The sequence below is a fragment of the Spea bombifrons genome, chromosome 11 (genome assembly GCF_027358695.1).
Source record: "Spea bombifrons isolate aSpeBom1 chromosome 11, aSpeBom1.2.pri, whole genome shotgun sequence".
Lineage (NCBI taxonomy): Eukaryota > Metazoa > Chordata > Amphibia > Anura > Pelobatidae > Spea > Spea bombifrons.
Window position 1 is genome coordinate 1861657 of NC_071097.1, and position 23998 is coordinate 1885654.

Sequence of the window (23998 nt, forward strand, 5' to 3'; positions counted from 1 at the left end):
TCTCACACTCTCATTCTCGTTCACTCTCTCTCACACTCTTCAAATGTTTCCCTACCTTCTCTGACGACCACTTCCACTTCCACATGTTCTTCATCTTCTATCTTCTCTCTTTCATCTTCTCTCTTTTATCTTCTATCTTCGTCCACATCACCGCGGACATATGACCTGGTGTGAACGTCTGCCAACATGGCGGCGCTTCTGGTGGCGTCCTCTCCCCCGAGCCTTCAATCGTATCAACATGCTGCGATCTTCTTTAGGTAACGGATGTAAGCGGCTAAACCCTTGAGTAGATCAGAAGATAGCATTTCAACCCAATATTTTTGTTTGGTCAACGTTTTTCTGGAATGAAATCCCCAAATCTCTCCACAATTTGGCTTTTTAGGAAGCTAAAAGAAGATTTTTTTAGAAACGGTCTATTTTGGGTCTAAAATGTAGAATTGAGGACAAACTAGAATGTGACATTTCTTCTTGTTTGACCAAAAACCCAATGGATATAGTAATTTGAGCTGCCCAACCTGGGACATCTGTGCTGGAGAGGAGACAAAAGTCAAGAAGGGGTGATCTGGAGGTGCTATTGGTTGGGATCGGCGGTGTGGCGGACACCCACCTTACCCGAGGTGGCCACGTGGAACAGTTGACCACAGCTCCATCAAATGATCAAGGGAGATCAGCGGAGCTCCCCCACCAGTCAATGATCCCCACTGTCCTCTGTCTACAACACGATAATGCCCAATAATTGAGACTTTTCCGACAAAAACTGGGACACTTGGGAGGGATGAGCCCCCACCCGGGCATTTAGAAGCCTATTTAGCCGCCGCGCTACACGTTTTTTTATGCCGAAGTGACTTTTCGGTATAATTTCTTTTTAATATGCCGCTGTGCCTCGTTAAATGGACGCACTCGGGCACATTTACGGAGATGGATGGCATATTTCGCATTTTTTTTCAGCTTTTTTAATAGTAAAGTATGATTTGGGAGCAACCGAGCGCGTATTTCCAGACGCAGAATCGGACGCGAGCGCGGTGTGCGGGATTTTCCAAAATATGCAAAATATTCAAATTACTGGAAAAGATCCGTTTTAAAAAAAAGACACGTCGTTAAGCATTAATAATAGCCTGGTTTTTAATAGCCGTATAAAACCTGTTTATTTCCCTGAAACACGGTCGTTTCGCTCGCTTTTTGGCTTTTTTGTCATTTCTTAATACAATACGGAATTTTTTTTTAATTATTATTATTTTTTTTTTTTACAATTTAACGTTTTTGTAAAATTCTACCAAAATACGACCAATAATTCAGGTCATTAAAGTTACTGTAATCTAGAAAAAAAATAATTAAGGTTAGAAGCGATTCATAGACGGGAAAATAGATTTTCATAGAATTAAAAAAATCTAAAATTGCCCCTGTTATTTCCCGATGTATGCGGGAGCCGCCATCTTGTTGCCCTGTCACATGGTTTAAATCATGCAAAAAAATTGAGAGGAGATTAACACAGAGGCTCAAAGAGAAACGTTTCAAAATAAAGGTGATTAAGGTTTAAGTCTTTACAGCAGGAGAAACAGTCAACTAGATGAGGGCCGAAAGGGGCCGATCTGCCGGCTTCTATGAAACCCATAAACTCCTCTTTGTTACTTTTTCAGTCACTTTTTTCCTGGCATTCTTTCTCAATTTGGGCTTCCGGCCTTCCACTTTTTGTTCTGTGGGGGGGGGGGATGATTGGCGGAGTGTCGTTGTCTCGATGCCCGAGCAGCTCGGAGCCGTGGGTTGGCAGATTGCATGTGGAACAAGTCAATTTTGTTTGAAGATTGTAAGGAACAGGCTGGTTTAACCCATTCCAGTCATACATCTGTTAACAAATATGTTGTGTTCTGATCTGAAAAAAAAATCCTCATTTATTTATTTATTCTAAGTCTTCTAAACTATTCTTTAAGACTAAGTTCCCTGATCGTTAGGTGAGGAGCGATTCCTGCATCACATAAGTAATAAAAGTCTCACCATACCATGGCTATGGTTACGTGCCTTGGTTATGGTGACATCATCGTCTACATGGGTGGTGGACTCCTTCTATGAAGATCGGCTAAGGTTCTCCAGTTGTTGAGGTCCTCAAGGAGAACTTTCTACATTCTTTGGAAGTCGATGGCCAACCTCTGGTTACGTTTGGCCAAACTTTAATCTTCTTGGCTTCATCATTGCCCTCTTTTAGATCAACCAAAGATTGAAACCATAAGGCGTGGAATTCTGTTGGAAAATGTCTTTTTGGTGGAAGAGACAGGCTTTTTTTGGAGATAGCAACACGCACGAGACGCATGGCAGTATGAGTTGTTGGCCTCAATTTAGGAAGGCAGGTCAGAGTTGGCTCTCCACTCAGCTCACCAAGAGCGTAGGAGTGCAAATCGGAGCTCACACCTCACTTGCTTACGTTCTTTTAGGGAAGCCTTCCGTGAGAGAGTAGATGCATGAAGAAGTAGAGCAGACCCTGTCTCTGACGTCAAATCGTTACTTGGTTGCCTGCCTCACGGATCCTCGTGATACCCGTGTCTGTTTCCACACGTCATAGGTGTAAGCTTGGGGTGAAAGTTTTGTTCCTGGAAACTTGGGTTCCAACGTTCCATCTGAACGTCTTTACCCGAGCACGTTGTAGGTCTACTCCTAGATAGGGTTAAGTGAAGTGACACATGCCCGAGAACGCCCATGGTGCAAATTATTCCCTGAACAGCTTTCATTACGAGGGAAGCGGGTTGTGTAGGAGTCTGAAGAATTGGCGGAACGCCCCCACGCCGCGCATGTGGGCTCAGGCACATTAGCATCCATTGTGAAGGCGGTGAATGGATAGGTCTTTAATAAAAGCTTCATCCTCTGATCAATAGGCAATCAACCTGCTTCGTCTTGGTTCTCAGCAAGTCGATGGCCTTCAAATTAGTCACCCCCCCCTTTAGTTGTCGTTCGACGGTTACCGAGCGCGCGTGTTGGGGTCTGTGCAGTTAGGGAACCGAGATCACCAAATGTTCTGAAGGCCCCCTTTAGATTCCAGAAGGCCCCTAATCCGTCGAAGGGCAACTCCATAATAATATAAAAGAACACGGAAAAGAATAAATAGAATGTACCGATAATATCACCAGGTTCCAAAATAAATTAGAAAGTTCCGATCCCTGACCCATTTTATTATATTCTGAGGTTCTAAGTTATTGATGTTCGTGAGAACTACCAGAAAACCGAGGATCTGTCGCATGATGGTGGAGAAAGAAATGTAAAGGATTTTTTTGGGGTAAAAGGAATACAAATGGCTGTTTGGGTAACTGGTGAAAATGGCGGCCACTGGAAGGCAGTGTGATAATCCCCTCGTTATCGCTGGTGTATTAGACAGGGATTTCCACCTAATTCCATCATTTGTCAATCCTCATCTGTTATGTCTGGAAACATGGGAAGGATAGACTTAGATTTAAGAGCCATATGCCTATCCAGTCCCCCCCCCCACTGTATTAGCCTCTACCACTTCATCTGGAAGGCTGTTCCACGTATTAGATGACAGAGTTTTATACCCTTCAATGTTCTCTGGAGAAGTTCACAGGTCCTTCACAAGAACATTCACAAGAAAGCCGATAAAACCGACGACTTCCTTTAAATAGCAAGGTGCGGGAAAGGAGGCTTCTAAATTAAGACGGTGCAAAAATCAGTTACAAAGGCTTGTTGTCTTGGGGTAAAAAGAAGAACTGAGTGTTATGTAGAAGAGGGGCTGCTGCTGCCCCCACCCTGGACCTGCCACCCTAGGTCTATGCCATAATACACCACTGATGGCAACCTGTGTTTATCCAAGGGGCGTCACTCATAAAAGGCATAATCCGCTGCCCTGGGCTGTGAGGAATAATGAAAGGTGAGGGCCGATCACTAATCCTCTCTCTCCAAAACAAAGCTTTGGAAGAGAAGCCACAGCAGTCCACCCCGTACCTACATCCTAGCAGGAAATCCCTGCAAGTCCTTCATTTCCTCTCCGTGCCCTGTTAAACAAACAAAAAATATTCGTAGTAGTAACCTTTTTTACGCTCGATTTACACGGTAGGTTGAGATGTTCCTGTTCCGTGTCAGCAGATCGGCCCTATTCTGCCCCCGTCTACTCTACCCGTTTCTCCTGCTGTAAAGACTCAAACCTTAATCAGCCGTTGGTCTCGTCTCAGATTCAGGAGCCGCATGCCTTTCCCATGCATGTTTGAATTGCCTCGCTGTATTAGCCTCTGCCGCTTCTGCTGGGAAGCTGCTCCACTCATCTACCACCCCTTTAGTAAAGTTTAGAAGCAAACATAACTTCAGCATTTACCACTGCCGAAAATAAATATATAACTCCCCAAAAAAAAACTATGGAAGATCTAGCTTTTGACTCAGTGTTGTCACCCACAGGACCTATCTCTATCTTGTTTTGGCTTTGCTTTCCTAATACCCCTTTAGTGCACGTAAATACAGCTGGATGCACATTCCCACAACCCTCTCTGCCTTGTCTCAATGCCTGTCATCATGTGATAGAATGTGGAAGGTATATTTTTTTACCTATACAAATGCTGGTGAGTTTACAAGCTTATGAGGGTTAATAATGGTGTCTTTTGTTTCCGCCTAGTGGTCACGTTGAGTAATGCAGCTGTTGGGCTTTTTTTTTTTGCATTCATATGAAAGTGAAAACTTCGTCGTTATCTCGATGCCATAAAAGCACCTGATGAGGTTTTTGGTCATTTTAATCTGTAAACACCTTTACATGCAAAAGATCACTGAGGCTGCACATCAACTTAAGGAACGTCTTAAATTTGTGTTGAACCTGGCCTTATAAAGCATTTTTATGAGTGGCAGATTTACCCCAGGGGCAATTTATTGTCGACCCACCTCAGACAAACCACACCTACTTAATCCTGGCCCCTCCTCCCAAAAGAAGTTGCAGGAATGCAATAATTTGTGGAAATGGCGTTCATTTTTTTTTTGAATTTGAAATTACGCATCGGTCTCTGTAAAAGGGACGTTATCACCATAAATGTACAATAATAATAATAATAATAATAATACTTCAATCTAATGTATTATATATAGAGATTTTTATATATATATATATATATAAAGGCTTAACCTTTGCTGCCCTCTTGTGGTGATATCAAGTAGTACACCAATGACACCAGTTAAAAGAAAAATACATTTTTGGGGGGAATTAAAATGAATCTTTTTAGTAATTCTAATGTATTCATTGTGGTTATGGTGCTTAATGCTATTTATAAAATCCTATAATTTTTGCCTGTTGAAATCCCATAATCTTTCATAAAACCGAGTATAGAAATGAACGCTCTTCGTGTTCGTTTCCATGTTCTCCCGGAGACGAATGCACAAGTCTAATATTTATTGAGGACTCAGAAGCTCAGCTTGAATGATAAGAAGGTAGCCCGGTCTTCATCGGAAGTTTCTACTAATTTGAAGAGAGCCCATTAAATAACCTTATATCATGTATCTCAACCGGCTCACTCCAAGCATCTCGACCTTGGTCACCCATATTGGTCCAAAGCTTGGTCTAATTGGTCCATTTCCACCCATATTGGTCCGATTTTGGTCCAATTCCACCATTTTCATTGAGTTATCAAATTTATGATGTTTCTGGGTATTGTTACAATGCGTACGAGTTTAACAAGACGAAACAGGTTTTATTGAACACAAAGTATCCATATTGATGTAATTTGAAGCCGATGAGCCTCCTTTAGAAGACTATGAACTTTCCCAAGCTTATCATCTCTATAATTAAATCTCTGTGTATCTTCAGTTAGAATGAAGTCGGGGCATCTTGAAATTCTACCTTTGATTTGATTGGGTATGTAAAGGTTGAAGAGCTCTTTTGGGACAGTTGGGTTGTTTAATTCCTTGGTGGATGAACCGTTGGGATCACAAACCCAGAATTCCCCTGACCACCAGCATTATGTTGAGGTAAGTATGGATATGGGTTCCCGGCGACAGGTATCTGGTTGTTTTCTGGATTTCTGTAATCATTCTGTATCACGAAGACCTAGAATGGAGAGACAGAACACCCATGAAACATGGCAATAAGATAATGGTGCAAAATTGGGCACGTTTGGTAAGGTAAGGGGCATGGATAACCATAAACCATATCAAACATACATACTATATAGCCAAAAGTATGTGGACACCTAACCATCACACCTAAAGGAGCTTGTTGGACACCCCATTCATAAACCATAGACATGAATATGGAGTTGGTCCCCCCCATTGCATCTATTACAGCTTTCACACTTCTGGGAAGGCTTCCCACTAGATTTTAGGGGGGGTTCTGTGGGAATTTGTGCTCATTAAGCCCAAAGAGCATTCGTGAGGTCAAGTTCTGAAAGGTTATTCCCTCCTCCACCAAACTGAACAGTAGGCTCTATGAATTCAGGGAGGTAGCAATGTCCTGGCATCACCCATCACTCCACGTTTCCCAGTCCATTTTAGTCCAGTGGAGGTGGCTTTACGTCACTCCAGCTGACGCTTGGCATTGTGCACAGTGATCTTCGGCTTGTGTGCAGCTGCTCGGCCATAGACACCCATTTAATGAAGCTCCCAACGCAAGGCACTTGCGTTGATGTTGCTTCCAACATGTTGGATCTCTGTAATGAGCCTTTCTACAAAGGACAGGCGACCTTTATGAGTGTGAGTGGTCTACCGGTTGGTGGCTGAGATGTTGTTACTCCTAGATGCTTCCACTTCTCAATAATAGCATTTACAGTGGACCGGGGCAGATCTGCCAGAACTGACTTCTGGCAAAGGTGGCATCATATGACGGCTCCATGTTTAAAGTCACTGAGCTCTTCAGTACGACCCATTCTACTGGAGACAGCTGCCTATGGGCTCCACTTTATACACCTGGTTGGAATGGGTGCTTCTGAAGCACCCAAACCCAATATTTAGGGGGGGGGGGTCCATGTATTTTGGTCACATTTTTTTTAATGATTAGGGGTCCGTTACCTGGGACGGCAAGCTGGACTGGCGGCAGACGGATTTGCATCCGAACGCAGATAGCGAAACAGAGATGCAGAACTGCAGGAGAGAGGCAATGACAAGGAACACCAGACATATAATTCTGTTTGCCTAAAAAAAAAATAATAATTAAACACAATTTAGCTTTTTTTATATATAAATAAACAAAAACAGCAATAAGTGGATCAATGTAAAAACTAAAAGTGAATTTTCATAAATTTGCCGGGAACACGTAATTGTCGTGTGACACAAAAGCAGGCACTGATAGGCTGTTGCCATAGAAACAGAAATTTCTGTTTGTTTTTATAGAAAAGAATACAATGACAGATCTGCTGCGGATTATTTGTTTTAAGATGCAAGAGAAAAATATTTTGTTTCATGTACGAATTTTTTGTTAAATTAAAAATAATTACTGGTATTTATTTGAACATTTAGGACTGTTTTGTATTTACTTACTTCTAACGTGTAATAGTCGTTGTTATAGCAACCATTGTAGTCATAGCAATAATAAACAAACATATCGGTCATGAACAAACAGGCAGCGGCAAGAGAAATAATGGCGCTAATAATATTCATCGCTAGGAATCCACTGATCTGCAGGGTAACCCAACAAAAAAAAAACATTTTTAGCAAAATAAAAAAAAAATAAAAAAATATGTAATACAAAACTAAAATAAACCAAAAGCCTACATTTTTATACTTAATATTATTGTAATTGCGACATATTAGCTATTTGTATGAGTTCTCGATCTGTTATCTGGGCCATATCTACTAAACAAACACCCCGACTCGTTATCATGGTGGCAATGGGGAACGATAGAATGGCTCAGTCTTAATCCCATATATGTCCATTTAAAAATGGACACCTAATAAACTCAAATTGCCCAGATTGTGTATAATTATTAAAACTGCCCAAATTGATCAGAAACAAAGGTTTCTTCCAAGAGCTAAAATGTCCCGTTTTGCCTCAGAAAAGAGGACATTAGAGACTTACCATGGAAGGAGTAGGGCGCTTCTCTACGGCAACCGACAGAGATCCCGAGATGATATACTGAGGAGAAAAAGTCATATATGGTGCCATCATATACTGCAGTGCTGTACAATGAGTAAAGTCTAGTGCTGCATGTAACAACTTGCCTATTAACAACTTATAAGTTTCAGGTGAGGACATGCGAGTGTATTGCCAACATGGTAATACATATAAAAAGCACAATAACAGGTTAAAAAAATAAACAAAACTGGGATCCGAAGGGCCCCTCGCTGAACAAACGAGGTTGACAATTGGCTGCCTCTTCCCCACTCTGGAAGGGGTAATACAAACCATGGGGGTATAGTCCTCAAATGTACTACCTCACCCCCATCCCTCTCATTATGACCTTCATTAACGGCAATGGGCCGAATCAAGTTTATGGTCCCCAATTCTAAACAGAGGATGCAATACCTCTTCCAACCACTTGGGGTCAGTGGTGCAAAGGGGTTCCCACTGGGAATGGGATAGGGTCTGGTTTTCCAATAGGATATCCTCAGAAGTTCTAACATCTCCTCCATCCTTATGAGCAGGTAAGAGGGCATACTCGAGTACTACACCCCCTAATTTGATTTACCACTACCCCCTGCCATGCAAGTGATTGACATTGACTACTGAGAGGAAGCAATACATTTTGTACTCACAAATAAGGCTCCCCAGAAGTTGATGCCACTGTAGGAGCTAATCGGTATTCCATAGGTAACAGTGAAAAACAAAACTGTCCCGAAAGCGATTTGTAAAAAGGCCAGAGCGAGTTGTGTTGCCTGTGTCGGAAGAGAAAGCATCGTCAGACAATGGTGTAGTCGTTCTTCAGTGCTGCTAAATGTCTCCCTTTTACTATTATATTCCATTTGAAGAGAAGACCCGTGAGGTTGGCTATATCCCATACACAATGCGGTTGAATCATTCCACACAATTAGGGCATTTTATGATCTACCCATTGTTACTCCCCTATCAGCTGCCCTCAGTTCGGCTTTAGGACTCACCCCTAGGGCTTTGGGTTCACCTTTGTACAACACTTGTACACGTTCTGGTTTAGTTGGCGTTGGAAAGGCCATCGGTTGGACGGCTGGGTTGTTGGTCCACTGGGGAACCATCACGAATGTAGGCTGAGATGAGGCCATCACGGGATCTCTAAGCAGAAATACAAGATAGATCTTGGGTCATACCAAATGCAGACTTCCTTACGTACATAGTTAAGTTTGGGATCTGAAGGGTACTCAAAAGGCGTGTCTTCTTGAGACTTGGCTCTAAAATGTGAAATCTGAGAAGTCTTGTTAATCTAGAACTTGACACACATAGATAATAAATTGTCCACCAAGTAGATGAACGATCTCGTATGACATCATGTTCTTCTCAAAGTCCACCTATTTTATCACTCTTCTTTTTTTTTTTTGTATATTTCCTTGTTTGAACCTCGCCTTTGGTTATCTACTTCCTGTTTTGGGATTCTCGTTGTTAATGGGAAAAATAGAGCAAAAAAACATGATTTTGATAGGAAAAATAAACTAATTAACACAGAAGTCTCACGTTCTTACTCCAATAACTAAAGAATGCCTGCACTGATTGACACGCAGTAAAATGCGTTGGATTTGTTGCAAAATGGACTCCAACATGCACTTAACACGCTCTTTTAGATCATTCAAGAAAAATAAAGACCGCCTCAAGTGTGATAACCCCTATTAAAAAGCAAAAACGACTTAACAACAGGTAGAGCTGAATCATACAAGGTTCCACTTTCTTCTATGTCTCATTGGGGCACTTCTTCTCATAGAAAGAAGAGACAAAACTAGTGAGGCATTTACCCAGCTGCTCCCTACGCGGTCGTCATCTGCATTACAAGGCGCCGCACACCTTTAAGGCACAGACCCCTGGGATATGATGTCATATTCCGGCGCTCCATGTCTGAACCGGGACAGACTCTATAGTGTAAATGGGGAAGAGATCTCCCCTCCAACCATAGGATCATCCATAGTCACATATACATTACCAACAATGTCATTCCTGCCCTGTTATCTGCATTTCTAATACTTATTAACTCCTAAGTGACTCAAATACTACAGCTCACATTGTAAAAGATAGTTCAAAGTCGAGCTGAGACGCAAGAGGCTCAGCGAGGTGAAGGAAAGAACTGTTTGGAGGAAGTACTAATACAATTAATTTAATTATTTATATATATATTTTTTAATACATATTATATATATATTTTAATACACATATATATATATATATATAAAAAAAAATATATATATATACACAGATTATATTAAGTGTAAATTAATGTCTACGCGCTTCAAATAAGGAATTAACTTGATACAACAATCATGAATATCTAAAACTAGAGGGTCAGAGGCTTAAATAGACTGTAAAGCAGATTTACTTTACTACGAGGGCACTCGATAAAGTAGCATCAGCTAAAAAGGTATGGTTTTTTTACATTTTATTTTAAAGAAATTAAAGTCCCGCCGCTACCCCCAGCCGCTCGCATTTGTTTCGTTTCTCATGCGTATGTTTTGGGGAATACAGTAAATTTAATGGCGGGAAATATATATAGTTATGGTGTATATACTTACATTCGCCGTCTGTCGATGTAGCCTCCTTTTCTGTTCTGTCCTGGCTGATGTGTCTCGCTTTATTTTAAAGGGGCACTTCTAATCAGCAGCAGTGCCTTTTTTTATGGCTCTTACTAAATGTGGGTGACATCCTGGGTTTTTTTTGGACTTTGAAACGAATGTTTCTTAATACGCCTAATTGTGTACGCCTAATTGTGTAATTATCTTTTTTTCCCTCCCCTCTCTATCTTGTTTTGGCTTTGCTTTTTTAATGCTATTTAAGTGTCCCTTTAATGCAAGTAAATACAGCTGTATGCACATTCCCACAACCCTCTCTGCCTTGTCTCAATGCCTGTCATCATGTGATAGAATGTGGAAGGTATATTTTTTTACCTATACAAATGCCGGTGATTTTACAAGCTTATGAGGGTTAATAATGGTGTCTTTTGTTTCCGCCTAGTGGTCACTTTGAGTAATGCAGCTGTTGGGCTTTTTTTTGCATTCATATGAAAGTGAAAACTTTTTCATTCATTATCTCGATGCCATAAAAGCACCTGATGAGGTTTTTGGTCATTTTAATCTGTAAACACCTTTACATGCAAAAGGTCGCTGGGGCTGCACATCAACTTAAGGAACGTCTTAAATTTGTGTTGAACCTGGCCTTATAAAGCATTTTTATGAGTGGCAGATTTACCCCAGGGGCAATTTATTGTCGACCCACCTCAGACAAACCACACCTCCTCAATCTTAGCCCCTCCTCCCAAAAGAAGTTGCAGGAATGCAATAATTTGTGGAAATGGCGTTAATTTTTTTTTCTCAATATAATATAAATTATGCTTATTAGTCACCTATAAGGTATTTGAAATTACGCATCGGTCGCAGTAAAAGGGACGTTATCACCAAAAATGTACAATAATAATCATAACAATAATAATACTTCAATCTAATTATGTAATATAATTGGATTTAATATAAATAAAGGGTTAACCTTTGCTGCCCTCTTGTGGTGATATCAAGTAGTACACCAATGACACCAGTTAAAAGAAAAATACATTTTTGGGGAATAAAAATTAATCTTTTTAGTAATTCTAATGTATTAATTGTGGATTTGGTGCTTAATGCTATTTATAAAATCCTATCTTTTTTTGCCTGTTGAAATCCCAAAATCTTTCATAAAACCGAGTATGGAAATGGTGTCTTTTGAGGGATTATTTCGGCATTATTTCGACGGGTACGCATCATTCTTCTAGCATCATTTATTCTATAGAATTAATATTTTATTTATTCACAGGACGTACATATATTCTTACAGTCAGTAAAAAGATACAGTAGAGGGACATGGGGTTTATTCACTAAGGCTCGAGTTTTAGCAACTTCCGTCATTCTCTTAGGAGGCCACCTAGACCTAGGCCATTCAGGTTCCCCGTTGCGCCACTTACTCGCGGGCCGGTGGGGGAAATCATAAATCTCACTTGTGACCGACCTGAATGAACTATGGAGAACAGGCTCCATAGTGACCGTCCTCTGCTCCGCACATGCAATGCACCGGCATATGATGTCATCATGGTAGACTGCGGCCGACGGAGTAAGTGGTTGGGGGTGGCTGGGGCCAAAATACGCCTCTGTTTGTGACCCAAAGTATCCATATTGATGTAATTTGAAGCCGATGAGCCACCTTTAGAAGACTATGAACTTTCCCAAGCTTATCATCTCTATAATTAAATCTCTGTGTATCTTCAGTTAGAATGAAGTCGGGGCATCTTGAAATTCTATCTTTGATTTGATTGGGTATGTAAAGGTTGAAGAGCTCTTTTGGGACAGTTGGGTTGTTTAATTCCTTGGTGGATGAACCGTTGGGATCACAAACCCAGAATTCCCCTGACCACCAGCATTATGTTGAGGTAAGTATGGATATGGGTTCCCGGCGACAGGTATCTGGTTGGTTTCTGGATTTCTGTAATCATTCGGTATCACGAGGACCTAGAATGGAGAGAAAACATGGCAATAAGATCATGGTGCAAAATTGGGCACGTTGGGCAAGGTAAGGGGCATGGATAACCATAAACCATGTCAAACATACATACTATATAGCCAAAAGTACGTGGACACCTAACCATCACACCTAAAGGAGCTTGTTGGACACCCCATTCATAAACCATAGACATGAATATGGAGTTGGTCCCCCCATTGCATCTATTACAGCTTTCACACTTTTGGGAAGGCTTCCCACTAGATTTTAGGGGGGGGGGTCTGTAGGAATTTGTGCCCATTCAGCCAAAAGAGGTCAAGTTCTGAAAGGTTATTTCCTCCTCCACCAAACCTAACAGTAGGCTCTATGAATTCAGGTAGGTAGCATTCTCCTGGCATCACCCATCACTCCACGTTTCCCCAGTCCAGTTTAGTCCAGTGGAGGTGGCTTTACGTCACTCCAGCTGACGCTTGGCATTGTGCACAGTGATCTTCCACTTGTGTGCAGCTGCTCGGCCATAGAAGCTCCCAACGCAAGGCGCTTGCGCTGATGTTGCTTCCAACATGTTGGATCTCTGTAATGAGCCTTTCGACAAAGGACAGACGACCTTTACGAACTACCCGCTTCCGCTCTATGAGTGTGAGTGGTCTACCGGTTGCTTCCACTTCTCAATAATAGCATTTACAGTGGACCGGGGCAGATCTGCCCGAACTGACTTCCGGCAAAGGTGGCAATCGTATCACGGCGCCATGTTTAAGGTCACTGAGCTCTTCGGTACGACCCATTCTACTGGAGACAGCTGCCTATGGGCTCCACTTTATACACCTGGTTGGAATGGGTGCTTCTGAAGCACCCAAACCCAATATTTAGGAGGGGGGGGGTCCATGTATTTTTGTCCATGTATTAGGGGTCCGTTACCTGGGACGGCGAGCTGGACTGGCGGCAGACGGATTTGCATCCAAACGCAGATAGCGAAACAGAGATGCAGAACTGCAGGAGAGAGGCAATGACAAGGAACACCAGACATGTAATTCTGTTTGCCTAAAAAAAAAAAAATAATTAAACAGAATTTAGCTTTTTTTATAAATAAACAAAAACAGCAATAATTGGATCAATGTAAAAACTAAAAGTGAATTTTTCAAATGTACCGGGAACACATAATTGTCGTGTGACACAAAAGCAGGGACTGATAGGCTGTTGCCATAGAAACAGAAATTTCTGTTTGTTTTTATAGAAAAGAATACAACGACAGATCTGCTGCGGTTTATTTGTTTTAAGGTAGAAGAGAAAAATATTTAGTTTCATGTACGACTTTTTTGTTAAATTAAAAATAATTACTATACTTACTATACTTAATTACTATAATAATAATTTATTTGAACGCTTAGGACCGTTTTGTATTTACTTACTTCTAACGTGTAATCGTCGTTGTTATAGCAACCATTGTAGTCATAGCAATAATAAACAAACATATCGGTCATGAACAAACAGGCAGCGGCAAGAGAAATAATGGCGCTAATGATATTCATCGCTAGGAATCCACGAATCTGCAGGGTAACCCAACAAAAAAAAAAAACATTTTTAGCAAAAAAAAATATATATATATATATAATACAAAACTAAAATAAAACAAAAGTCTACATTTTTATACTTAATATTATTGTAATTGCTACATATTAGCTATTTGTATGAGTTCTTCTGGGCCATATCTACTAAACAAACACCCCGACTCGTTATCATGGTGGCAATGTGGCACGTTAGAATGGCTCAGTCTTAATCCCATATATGTCCATTTAAAAATGGACACCTAATAAACTCAAATTGCCCAAATTGTGTATAATTATTAAAACTGCCCAAATTGATCAGAAACAAAGGTTTCTTCCAAGAGCTAAAATGTCCCGTTTTGCCTCAGAAAAGAGGACATTAGAGACTTACCATGGAAGGAGTAGGGCGCTTCTCTACGGCAACCGACAGAGATCCCGAGATGATATACTGAGGAGAAAAAGTCATATATGGTGCCATCATATACTGCAGTGCTGTACAATGAGTAAAGTCTAGTGCTGCACGCAACAACTTGCCTATTAACAACTTATAAGTTTCAGGTGAGGATATGCGAGTGTATTGCCAACATGGCAATACATATAAAAAGCACAATAACAGGTTAAAAAAATAAACAAAACTGGGATCCGAAGGGCCCCTCGCTGAACAAACGAGGTTGACAATTGGCTCCCTCTTCCCCACTCTGGAAGGGGTAATACGAACAATGGGGGTATAGTCCTCAAATGTACTAACTCACTCCCATCCCTTTCATTATGACCTTCATTGACGGCAATGGGCCAAATCAAGTTTATGGTCCCCAATTCTAAACAGAGGATGCAATACCTCTTCCGACCACTTGGGGTCAGTGGTGCAAAGGGGTTCCTACTGGGAATGGGATAGGGTCTGGTTTTCCAAAAGGATATCTTTGGAAGTTCTAACCTCTCCTCCATCCTTATGAGAAGGTAAGAGGGCATACTCGAGTACTACACCCCCTAGTTTGATTTACCACTACCCCCTGCCATGCAAGTGATTGGAAACAAGGAGTTAATAGGTCCAGGGTTTTTCCCCTTTTTTATTATTATTATTATTTATTTTTGGATAGGGACTATATGTGTCCAGAGTGGGTTTTTTAGTAAGTTACAGCTGGGTCAGAGACCCCTCGAACACCCAGTCGGCCCTCCTTTGACATTGACCACTGAGAGGAAGCAATACATTTTGTACTCACAAATAAGGCTCCCCAGAAGTTGATGCCACTGTAGGAGCTAATCGGTAACCCATCGGTAACAGTGAAAAACAAAACGGTCCCGAAAGCGATTTGTAAAAAGGCCAGAGCGAGTTGTGTTGCCTGTGTCGGAAGAGAAAGCATCGTCAGACAATGGTGTAGTCGTTCTTCAGTGCTGCTAAATGTCTCCCTTTTACTATCCCATTCCATTTGAAGAGAAGACCTGTGACCTATGATCTACCCATTGTTACTTTTCCCCCCTCCCCGATCAGCTGCCCTCCGTTCGGCTTTAGGACTCACCCCTAGGGCTTTGGGTTCACCTTTGTACAACACTTGTACACGTTCTGGTTTAGTTGCCGTTGGAAAGGCCATGGGTTGGACGGCTGGGTTGTTGGTCCACTGGGGAACCATCACGAATGTAGGCTGAGGTGAGGCCATCACGGGATCTCTAAGCGGAAATACAAGATAGATCTTGGGTCATACCAAATGCAGACTTCCTTACGTACATAAGTTTGGGATCTGAAGGGAACTTGGAATTGTGTGACTTCTCGAGACTTGACTCTGAAATCTGATATCTGAGAAGTCTTGTTAATCTAGAACATGGATACACACATAGATAATGACGTGTCCATCAAGTAGATAAACTATCTCGTATGACGTCACGTTCTTGTCAAAGTCCACCTATTTCATCACTCTTCTTCTATTTTTTTTGTATATCTCCTTGTTTGAACCTCGCCTTTAAATATCTACTTCCTGTTTTAGGATCCTCGTTGTTAATGGAAAAACAGAGAAAAAAACATGATTTTCATGGGGGAAAAAATAAACTAATTGAATTAACATTTATGCTACAGTCTCTATGGAACCTATTTAGCATTAATACGTAAATCTCTTGCACATGCTCATTCACAAGTCACTGAGGCGGCAGCCAATCGAATGTAGGCTAACAAAACATCAGTGTTCCGATAGAATACATGCCATAGGCCACTGTTACCCTCATAGATTTCAGTGGGAGCTCAGTCCCCATTAATTAGAATGAGATTTCTACTGAGCGTGTGCGAGGAGCATACTGAAGTATGCTTCCTGCTTTCAGTAGAGGGACAGGGGGAGGAGTCAAACGAGACAGAAGTCTCACGTTCTTACTCCAATAACTAAAGAATGCCTGCACTGATTGACACGCAGTAAAATGCGTTGGATTCGTTGCAAAATGGACTCCAACATGCACTTAACATGCTCTTTTAGATCATTCAAGAAAAATAAGTGGCATTGAGGGCGTAAAAACGACTTAACAGATAGAGCTCAATCATACAAGGCTCAGCTTTCTTCTATGTCTTATTGGGCCACTTCTTCTCATATAAAGAAGAGACAAAACTAGTGAGGCATTTACCCAGCTGCTCCCTACGCGGTCGTCATCTGCATTACAAGGCGCCGCACACCTTTAAGGCACAGACCCCTGGGATATGATGTCATATTCCGGCGCTCCATGTCTGAACCGGGACAGACTCTATAGTGTAAATGGGGAAGAGATCTCCCCTCCAACCATAGGATCATCCATAGTCACATATACATTACCAACAATGTCATTCCTGCCCTGTTATCTGCATTTCTAATACTTATTAACTCCTGAGTGACTCAAATACTATACCATATACTTACATTGTAAAAGATAGTTCAAAGTCGAGCTGAGAAGCAAGAGGCTCAGCGAGGTGAAGAAAAGAACTGTTTGGAGGAAGTACTAATACAATTAATTTAATTATTTTTTATATATATTTTTAATACATATATATATAATTTTTTTAATACACATATATATATATATAAATATATATATATATATATACATATAAATATATTTTATTACACATATATATATATATATATATATATGTGCTTCAAATAAGGAATTAACTTGATAAAACAATCATGAATATCTAAAACTAGGGGGTCAGAGGCTTAAATAGAATGTAAAGCAGATTTACTTTACTACGAGGACACTTGATAAAGTAGCATCAGCTAAAAATTTTTTTTTTTAAAGAAATAAAAGTCCCGCCGCTACCCAAAGCCCCTCGCATTTTTTTCGATTTTTGGGAAATATAGTAAATTTAACGGAGGGAAATATATATAGTTATGGTATATATACTTACATTCGCCGTCTGTCGATGCAGCCTCCTATTCTGTTCTGTCCTGGTCGAAGTTTCTCGCTTTATTTTAAAGGGACACTTCTAATCAGCAGGAGTACCTTTTTTATGGCCATTAAGGTGTTCCATTACTAAATGAGGGTGACATCCTGGGGGTTTTTTGGACTTTGAAACTAATATTTCCTGATACGCCTAATCGTGTAATTATCTTTTTTCCCTCCTCTTTCTTTCTTTTTTTATCACCAGGTACATTTTTTTCTCTTTAGCCTGGAAATAAACCTTAACGGATTTTTTCCCGCCCCAATATTTAAAAATATTTTAATATTTATTTTATTTAACAATGTTTTTTTTATTTTATTTTTGACCCGGGGTAGGTCAATATAACCATTAGCGCTAAACTCTTTTCTACTATGTTTTCTAATTCATTATTATTTAGTGGCCTTGTCACTTTAAGGCCCACAGCCGCCTGATGGTGTAAGTGCAAAGGCTTGATATTGGTCCACTGGCTACTTATGTCGCATGACCCTTATGACACCAATAACCGGCAGGCCGCCGTGTGCCAACCTGGGACTGCCCTTAGCTGTACCTCTTTGAAAGCCAAAAATAATTATAGTAGATAGAATAGAAGAAGTTTATTATATTTATATAATAGAAGTTTATTTCTTCCAAAACTTATTGAATTTATTCCTTCCGTAAATCAGAATCTTTTTCTGATGACCGATAAAAATACAGCGACGCATCGCTATTTGTCTTTTGCAATCACTCACATGGCAGATCTGCCTTTTCTATTTTGTCCTCTGAAGGGTTAATCACATTAAAACCAAGAAACGTTCAAGATGCTTTTTTTTAAATGTTTCTATGGCAACAACCAATCAGTACGGTCTTCTATGTCACGTGACAATAAAGAATTCCCTAACAAAAATATATAAACAATTAAAAAAAAAAAAAAGCTTAATTTTTTTCCACGATTTAAGAATTATTTCTGGGAAGGGTTTGGGCTGTGGTTTGTGTTTTTTTTTTCTGCAAGATTATGGAATTTAACCCCTTCCTATGTGTGTTTGATACATTTACTAAGGGGTTAAGGCAATTACTCAGTTTAAGTCACTTTTACTATTTGGTTTGGAATTTATGGTGAAATAATATAAATAAATAAATGAATAAATAAATAATAAAAAGTATATACCGTATATAAAAAAAAAACTGCTAGGTATCATGAAAAGGGTTTATTTATGCTGAAAGAAAAATTCATAGAAATTATGTGTAGGTTTCCCAAGTGAACGTGTAAGCAGATTATGGGAAGGTCACCTAAGTTAGCAAAACCCTAAAGAATACACTTGGACCCGGCACTCAAAGGGTTAAACACGAAACAACGTCCAAGAACCTATAGATTTCATTCGCAAAGTAATATATATTTTTTTGGAAATTATTATCATTTCAGTATCTGTGGGTAGATTAGTCCGTTGTGAGCATCTGATAAGAACCGTCAGTATCTTATGGCTTTTTTTTACTGTTGGAAAAAAAAAAAATGTTCCGTGCGTCGATGTGATGTCATCTTTCTAGCAGGCACGGCAGGTTTAACCCCTTCGTGACCAAATGTACGTACCGGAATGTCTGCTAGGAAAAATATCTGGTCGGTGTATGGTGTTAGGGTACTTTGGTGGATAAAAAATATATAAAAAAGTAAAAAAAGTCTTGTCTGATGAAGCCACTCTTACAGCGTCAGATATTAAGCCAAGCGTCACATCAGATGGGGCTGATGACCAGGTTCCACCTCCTAAAATCCTAAAATCCTCCCATTTATTGTTCCTCCTTTACGACTACTCCGTTTTGCAGCTGGTAACCACTCAAACTAATGTCTACCCTGCCCGGTGTGTGACGGAGCCGATGTCAAACCTAGCACCCTACTGACCCTTAAGACATTAGAAGATGTTGACCCTTCTTCTTCCGTATCATGACCAGGACCAGATATCTGGACCTTCTAAGATTTCTTTGTTTCTTTTCTAATACATTTCCTGAAATTTACACCCCAGAGAGGAATGTCTCCATTGACGAGGCTCTTGTCCTTTTGAAGGGTAGACTGCACTTCTGGTGATACATGTCGTCAAAATGCTGCTGTAAATCAGAGTTGTAAAAACTTTGCTGGAGCAGAATGAGATATACCGTGCCCTTCAGGATATATGAAGGGAAGGAAAGTCACTTAGATCTCACCAGGGTCATCAGCGGGACCTTCTACTCGCATGCCAAACGAGATGAGTACATCATTGTAAAACTTGTAGGGGGGGGGCGTCGATGTCTCAGGGCGATGTCTACAGCCGTACCTGGTACCTGGTGTTGCCTTAAACCAAAACATTATCCAAAAAGGTTGCCATCTACCTGAACCGGGTCTCGGTGTTCAACATGTATGTTCTCTACAAGAAACATGGAATTTCAAAGAACTGCATCTTCTTAGAGTTACATTGAAAGATCCTGTCTGGGTTTCGCCTGGAGACTCTGGGTTACGTGCCGATAATTTGGGTCTCCAGGTCACTATGGGGAAAGTCCAGGTCTTATCTTTAAGTGGTATGGTCCATATGGACCAAACCATTTGACCTTTCCTATATCTCTAAATCCCTCGATAATTTTTCTTATAAAACGTTAGATTTTAAGCTGATTTTAAAGGGCGGAACACCTAAGAAGTATCTCTGAAGGTGTGTCTGTATGATTATTTCATTGTGTCGTCAATTTTAACACCGGTGACTTTGTATTCTTCCCGATTGTGCAATGGAATCTGCTGGTGCTCTACTAATAAAATGCAGCGTGATACTAAACTCAGATTACAGTTGAAGGGACACCGGAAAGGAAATATGGGTCACATGGGAAATATGGATTCATCGTCTTCATTATCAGCGGAAAATATGACAGTCCGACCAGCTGGTCGCTGTTCTCCTTATTTTCACTCTGTTACCTTCTATTGCATAATTTCGGATTCTCCTGTGATATCTGCATTTTTTTTCTTCATTCTGTTTGGTGTTATTCACAGAAAACGCTGAGACTATTGGGATCTACAATTCTCATAAGCCCAAAGGGGGGCGAGCATGTGCCCGGAAGCTCTACCAATTCATGGAAGTTCATCATGAGATTACTTCAGGAAAAAGGGTGGAGCCTCTGGGAACCCCCTTTTTCTCCTCTTCCTTCAATTGGGGAGCGAATGCGCCCAAAAGCTCCGCCATTTTGCAGAAGTTCATCGCCTGGTTACATTGGGCAAAAGGGCGGAGCCTCTGGGAACACCATATTCCCCGTTCTTTCAATTGGGGAGAGGATGCGCCCCAAAAGCTCGGCCATTTTGCAGAAGTTCATCGTCAGGTTACATTGGGCAAAAGGGCTGAGCCTCTGGGAACACCATATTCCCCGTTCTTTCAATTGGGGAGAGGATGCGCCCCAAAAGCTCGGCCATTTTGCAGAAGTTCATCGTCAGGTTACATTGGGCAAAAGGGCGGAGCCTCTGGGAACACCATATTCCCCGTTCTTTCAATTGGGGAGAGGATGCGCCCCAAAAGCTCGGCCATTTTGCAGAAGTTCATCGCCAGGTTACATTGGGCAAAAGTGCGGAGCCTCTGGGAACACCCTCTTCCCCGTTCCTTCAATTGGGGAGAGGATGTGCCCAAAAGCTCCGCCATTTTGCAGAAGTTCATCGTCAGGTTACATTGGGCAAAAGTGCGGAGCCTCTGGGAACACCCTCTTCCCCGTTCCTTCAATTGGGGAGAGGATATGCCCAAAAGCTCGGCCATTTTGCAGAGGTTCATCGTCAGGTTACATTGGGCAAAAGGGCGGAGCCTCTGGGAACACCCTCTTCCCCGTTCCTTTAATTGGAAGAATGAGCATAATTAAAAACTATTAAAATATTCTAAATGATTGACAATAATACATTTTGGAGTCAATGGATTAAACAGGAGCTCAACCAATTCTTAGAAGATAATCCCATTTGCATAAATCAAATAATTCATGAGATTATTAAATCGTTATGGGATAAAGATAAAAGAAATAATGAATGTTCTAGAAATGTGAACGTTCTAGCAACCATTATGGGTTTCTAGAACGTTCATCGTTGGAATACATTCAATATATTGAAAAAATGAGATATGAGTACATGTCATATCAGATTTCCTAAATTAAATGTTACTCTCTATAAAAATCCTGGCCCCTCGGAGAAGGGACAATCAGTGGGGGTCTAACCAATTACCATTTACAAAGGGAGGGGGTAGTCATGTGGAACAGGAAGTTAAGATGGCCGCTCCCATGGTACACACATAAAGGGGGGTTCCTAACACATATTCTGCAAACCCCACTAGAAGCAAGGCTGGTTCAGTCTATAACAGCTATAAAATCATTATTATTTTTATTCTGGGATGGACCATCTCTACACCCCATGTCCCTAAATTATTGTCCCTCACTCACTATCGTAGTAACAGAGCCTCATTCTAGTGTTTCTGGGTACTGCTCTGATACCAGTTTTTTGAGGACCGCATATACTTTGTTTTATCCATCATATTATATGGTATTCCTACAGGGAACCCCATGACCGTATTTGGAGAAGATATTTTTTTCACTACATCTGCTCTGTCTACACGATTACCAGCCGTGTTTACACCCAGTGATATGCCTGAAGCCTGAGGAACATTGAGACGTCTCTTTGCAGCGGTCACAATATCAGCTAAACCTGTCTGTAAAATCACTGTAATCTGATTCACATCAAGACCTCCTTTAACATCAATATGTCTGTCTCTGTCCTCATTATTGACCTTCTCAGCGTCACAAAAGTCTGATTCCTGTTCCTGTAAGACAGTTATTGGGTCAGTTATGTTGCGCAGCTCCTCGATGTCTTGTATCTTCCTGGACAGTCCCTCCTTCTTTATTTCCAGCTGCTGGATTAGATCTGAGACTCGGAGTAAGGCCTGCTCTTCCTGCTGGGAGATCTCACTCTGGACTCTCTTCTCTAGAGCTTCCAGCTGTTCCCTGATGTCTCTAATCAGGGCAGCGACTCGCTCCGTTTCTCCGGCTGCTTTTTCTCGCACTTCTCTCCTGTGCTCCTGCAGACTCTCGACTCGTTTCTCTGTCTCCTCTCGCTTTGAGGTCAGTTTCTCCAGAACATTTCTCAGTTTCTCCTTCTTCTTCTCAGAGGCTTCATTCAGAGTCTCCACCTGGTGTCCCCTGTGCTCTCCGGCCAAGCTGCAGGACACACAGATACAGACAGCGTCCTCGGGGCAGTAATACTCCAGGACCTTCCTGTGGACGGAGCATTTTTGTTTATCGAAAGAAGTGGTGGGTTCCGTTATGACGTGTTCTTCTGACTTACTGTGGACCTTCAAGTGCTCCTCGCACAGAGAAGCTTCACAAAGTAGACATGTTTTTGAAGCAGGAACTTGAGAATGAATACAGTAGGTACATTGGATTCCTAAATGAAACGGCCCGTCCTTTGCCGGTACGAAATTCTGAGCTATGTTATGGAGCCTCAGGTTTTTTCTAAGCTCGGGTCGAGTCTTGAAACCTTCTCTGCACTCGGGACACGAATAACTGCCCTGCCCCTGGGCATCCAGCGCTTGTTCAATGCACTCCTGACAGAAGCTGTGTCCGCACGGCAGGGTTACAGGATCGGTGTAAACGGTCAGGCAGAGGGAGCAGGTCAGCTCTTCTATAACAGCAGCAGTCGCCATTGCCGAGATCAGGAAACGAAACTAAACTTCTGTGACGCCACAGAAAAAAAGGGAGTGTTTTGTAGCCTACGGTGTACAGGATATGTCCCAAATACTTCATGTTAACCCTGTAGACTCCTTCTGCTAGAACTAGGTACTAGGTTAGTGTGATGTGTGATGAGAGCGACACCAAAGTAGAAGCAGGTGCAATAGCTATCACTTTTCCGTGTTCTTCAGCGGTTTGGAGGGCTCCCGGCAGTCCAATGGTTAACAACATGCCTTCATCTGCCTCCCAGCCGGTGACATCTTCAAAAACCATCCCCTATCCAATTGCACCTGAGGCATACTTGATTGCCTCTATGGGGTATTTAGATCTAATATAAGGAAGTTTTACGTTTCTATACTGAGAGAGTGGTAGATAAGTGGAACAGGCTCCCAGCAGAGGTGGTAGAGTCTAATACAGTGAGGGAATTTAAACGTGCATGGCCTAAATGGTGAATGCTGCCTCCCAGTGGAGAAAACCAGTTACTGCGCATGAAAATAAATGGTTGTCTATAAAAATGTCCTCTCTGAACCAGAACGATGCAGGGCAAAGCCCTTTAGGAGGAGAATGATCTCATCCCAGCTTGCGGTTTAACAAATAAACCCCACTGACTGCGAACCTATTTGGGATTCTATAGAGGGTCCCCCATGCAACTTTGCAACCTTGACACCCCCCCCCCCAAAGGCTTTATAATCCTGTTATTTTGTCCGTTTTTTTTTTTTAACCAAAGTCATTAAACTCACTAAACTACATAATTTACTATATGTAGATTTTTACATTTTAGGGAGGGACCAATAAACAAAAAAAATAAATAAATAGAAAAATCTTTAAATAAATAAAACTTTTATGGCAATA

General features: G+C 41.2%; 3 protein-coding genes across 3 annotated transcripts; all 3 read right to left on the bottom strand.

Annotated features, from left to right (window-relative positions):
- Window positions 1-5639: 5639 nt before the first annotated feature.
- Window positions 5640-10619, bottom strand: LOC128468184 (membrane-spanning 4-domains subfamily A member 4D-like). Its single transcript, XM_053449879.1, has 8 exons — window positions 10588-10619; window positions 10083-10145; window positions 9001-9148; window positions 8659-8778; window positions 7982-8038; window positions 7444-7581; window positions 6976-7098; window positions 5640-6019 (listed from the first exon to the last, which is right to left on the bottom strand). The coding sequence occupies exons 3-8, from the start codon at window positions 9136-9138 to the stop codon at window positions 5870-5872; spliced, it is 726 nt and encodes a 241-aa protein (XP_053305854.1). The 5' UTR covers window positions 9139-9148; window positions 10083-10145; window positions 10588-10619; the 3' UTR covers window positions 5640-5869.
- A 1202-nt stretch (window positions 10620-11821) lies between these two features.
- On the bottom strand, window positions 11822-17493 carry LOC128468183 (membrane-spanning 4-domains subfamily A member 8-like). The gene is made up of 8 exons (XM_053449878.1): window positions 17438-17493; window positions 16950-17012; window positions 15597-15744; window positions 15300-15419; window positions 14471-14527; window positions 13945-14082; window positions 13454-13576; window positions 11822-12546 (listed from the first exon to the last, which is right to left on the bottom strand). Exons 3-8 carry the CDS (start codon window positions 15732-15734, stop codon window positions 12397-12399), a joined length of 726 nt encoding a protein of 241 aa, XP_053305853.1. The 5' UTR covers window positions 15735-15744; window positions 16950-17012; window positions 17438-17493; the 3' UTR covers window positions 11822-12396.
- A 3801-nt stretch (window positions 17494-21294) lies between these two features.
- Window positions 21295-23130, bottom strand: LOC128468188 (E3 ubiquitin/ISG15 ligase TRIM25-like). The gene has a single exon (XM_053449883.1). The coding sequence runs from the start codon at window positions 23119-23121 to the stop codon at window positions 21889-21891; it is 1233 nt and encodes a 410-aa protein (XP_053305858.1). The 5' UTR covers window positions 23122-23130; the 3' UTR covers window positions 21295-21888.
- Between the last annotated feature and the right edge of the window lie 868 nt (window positions 23131-23998).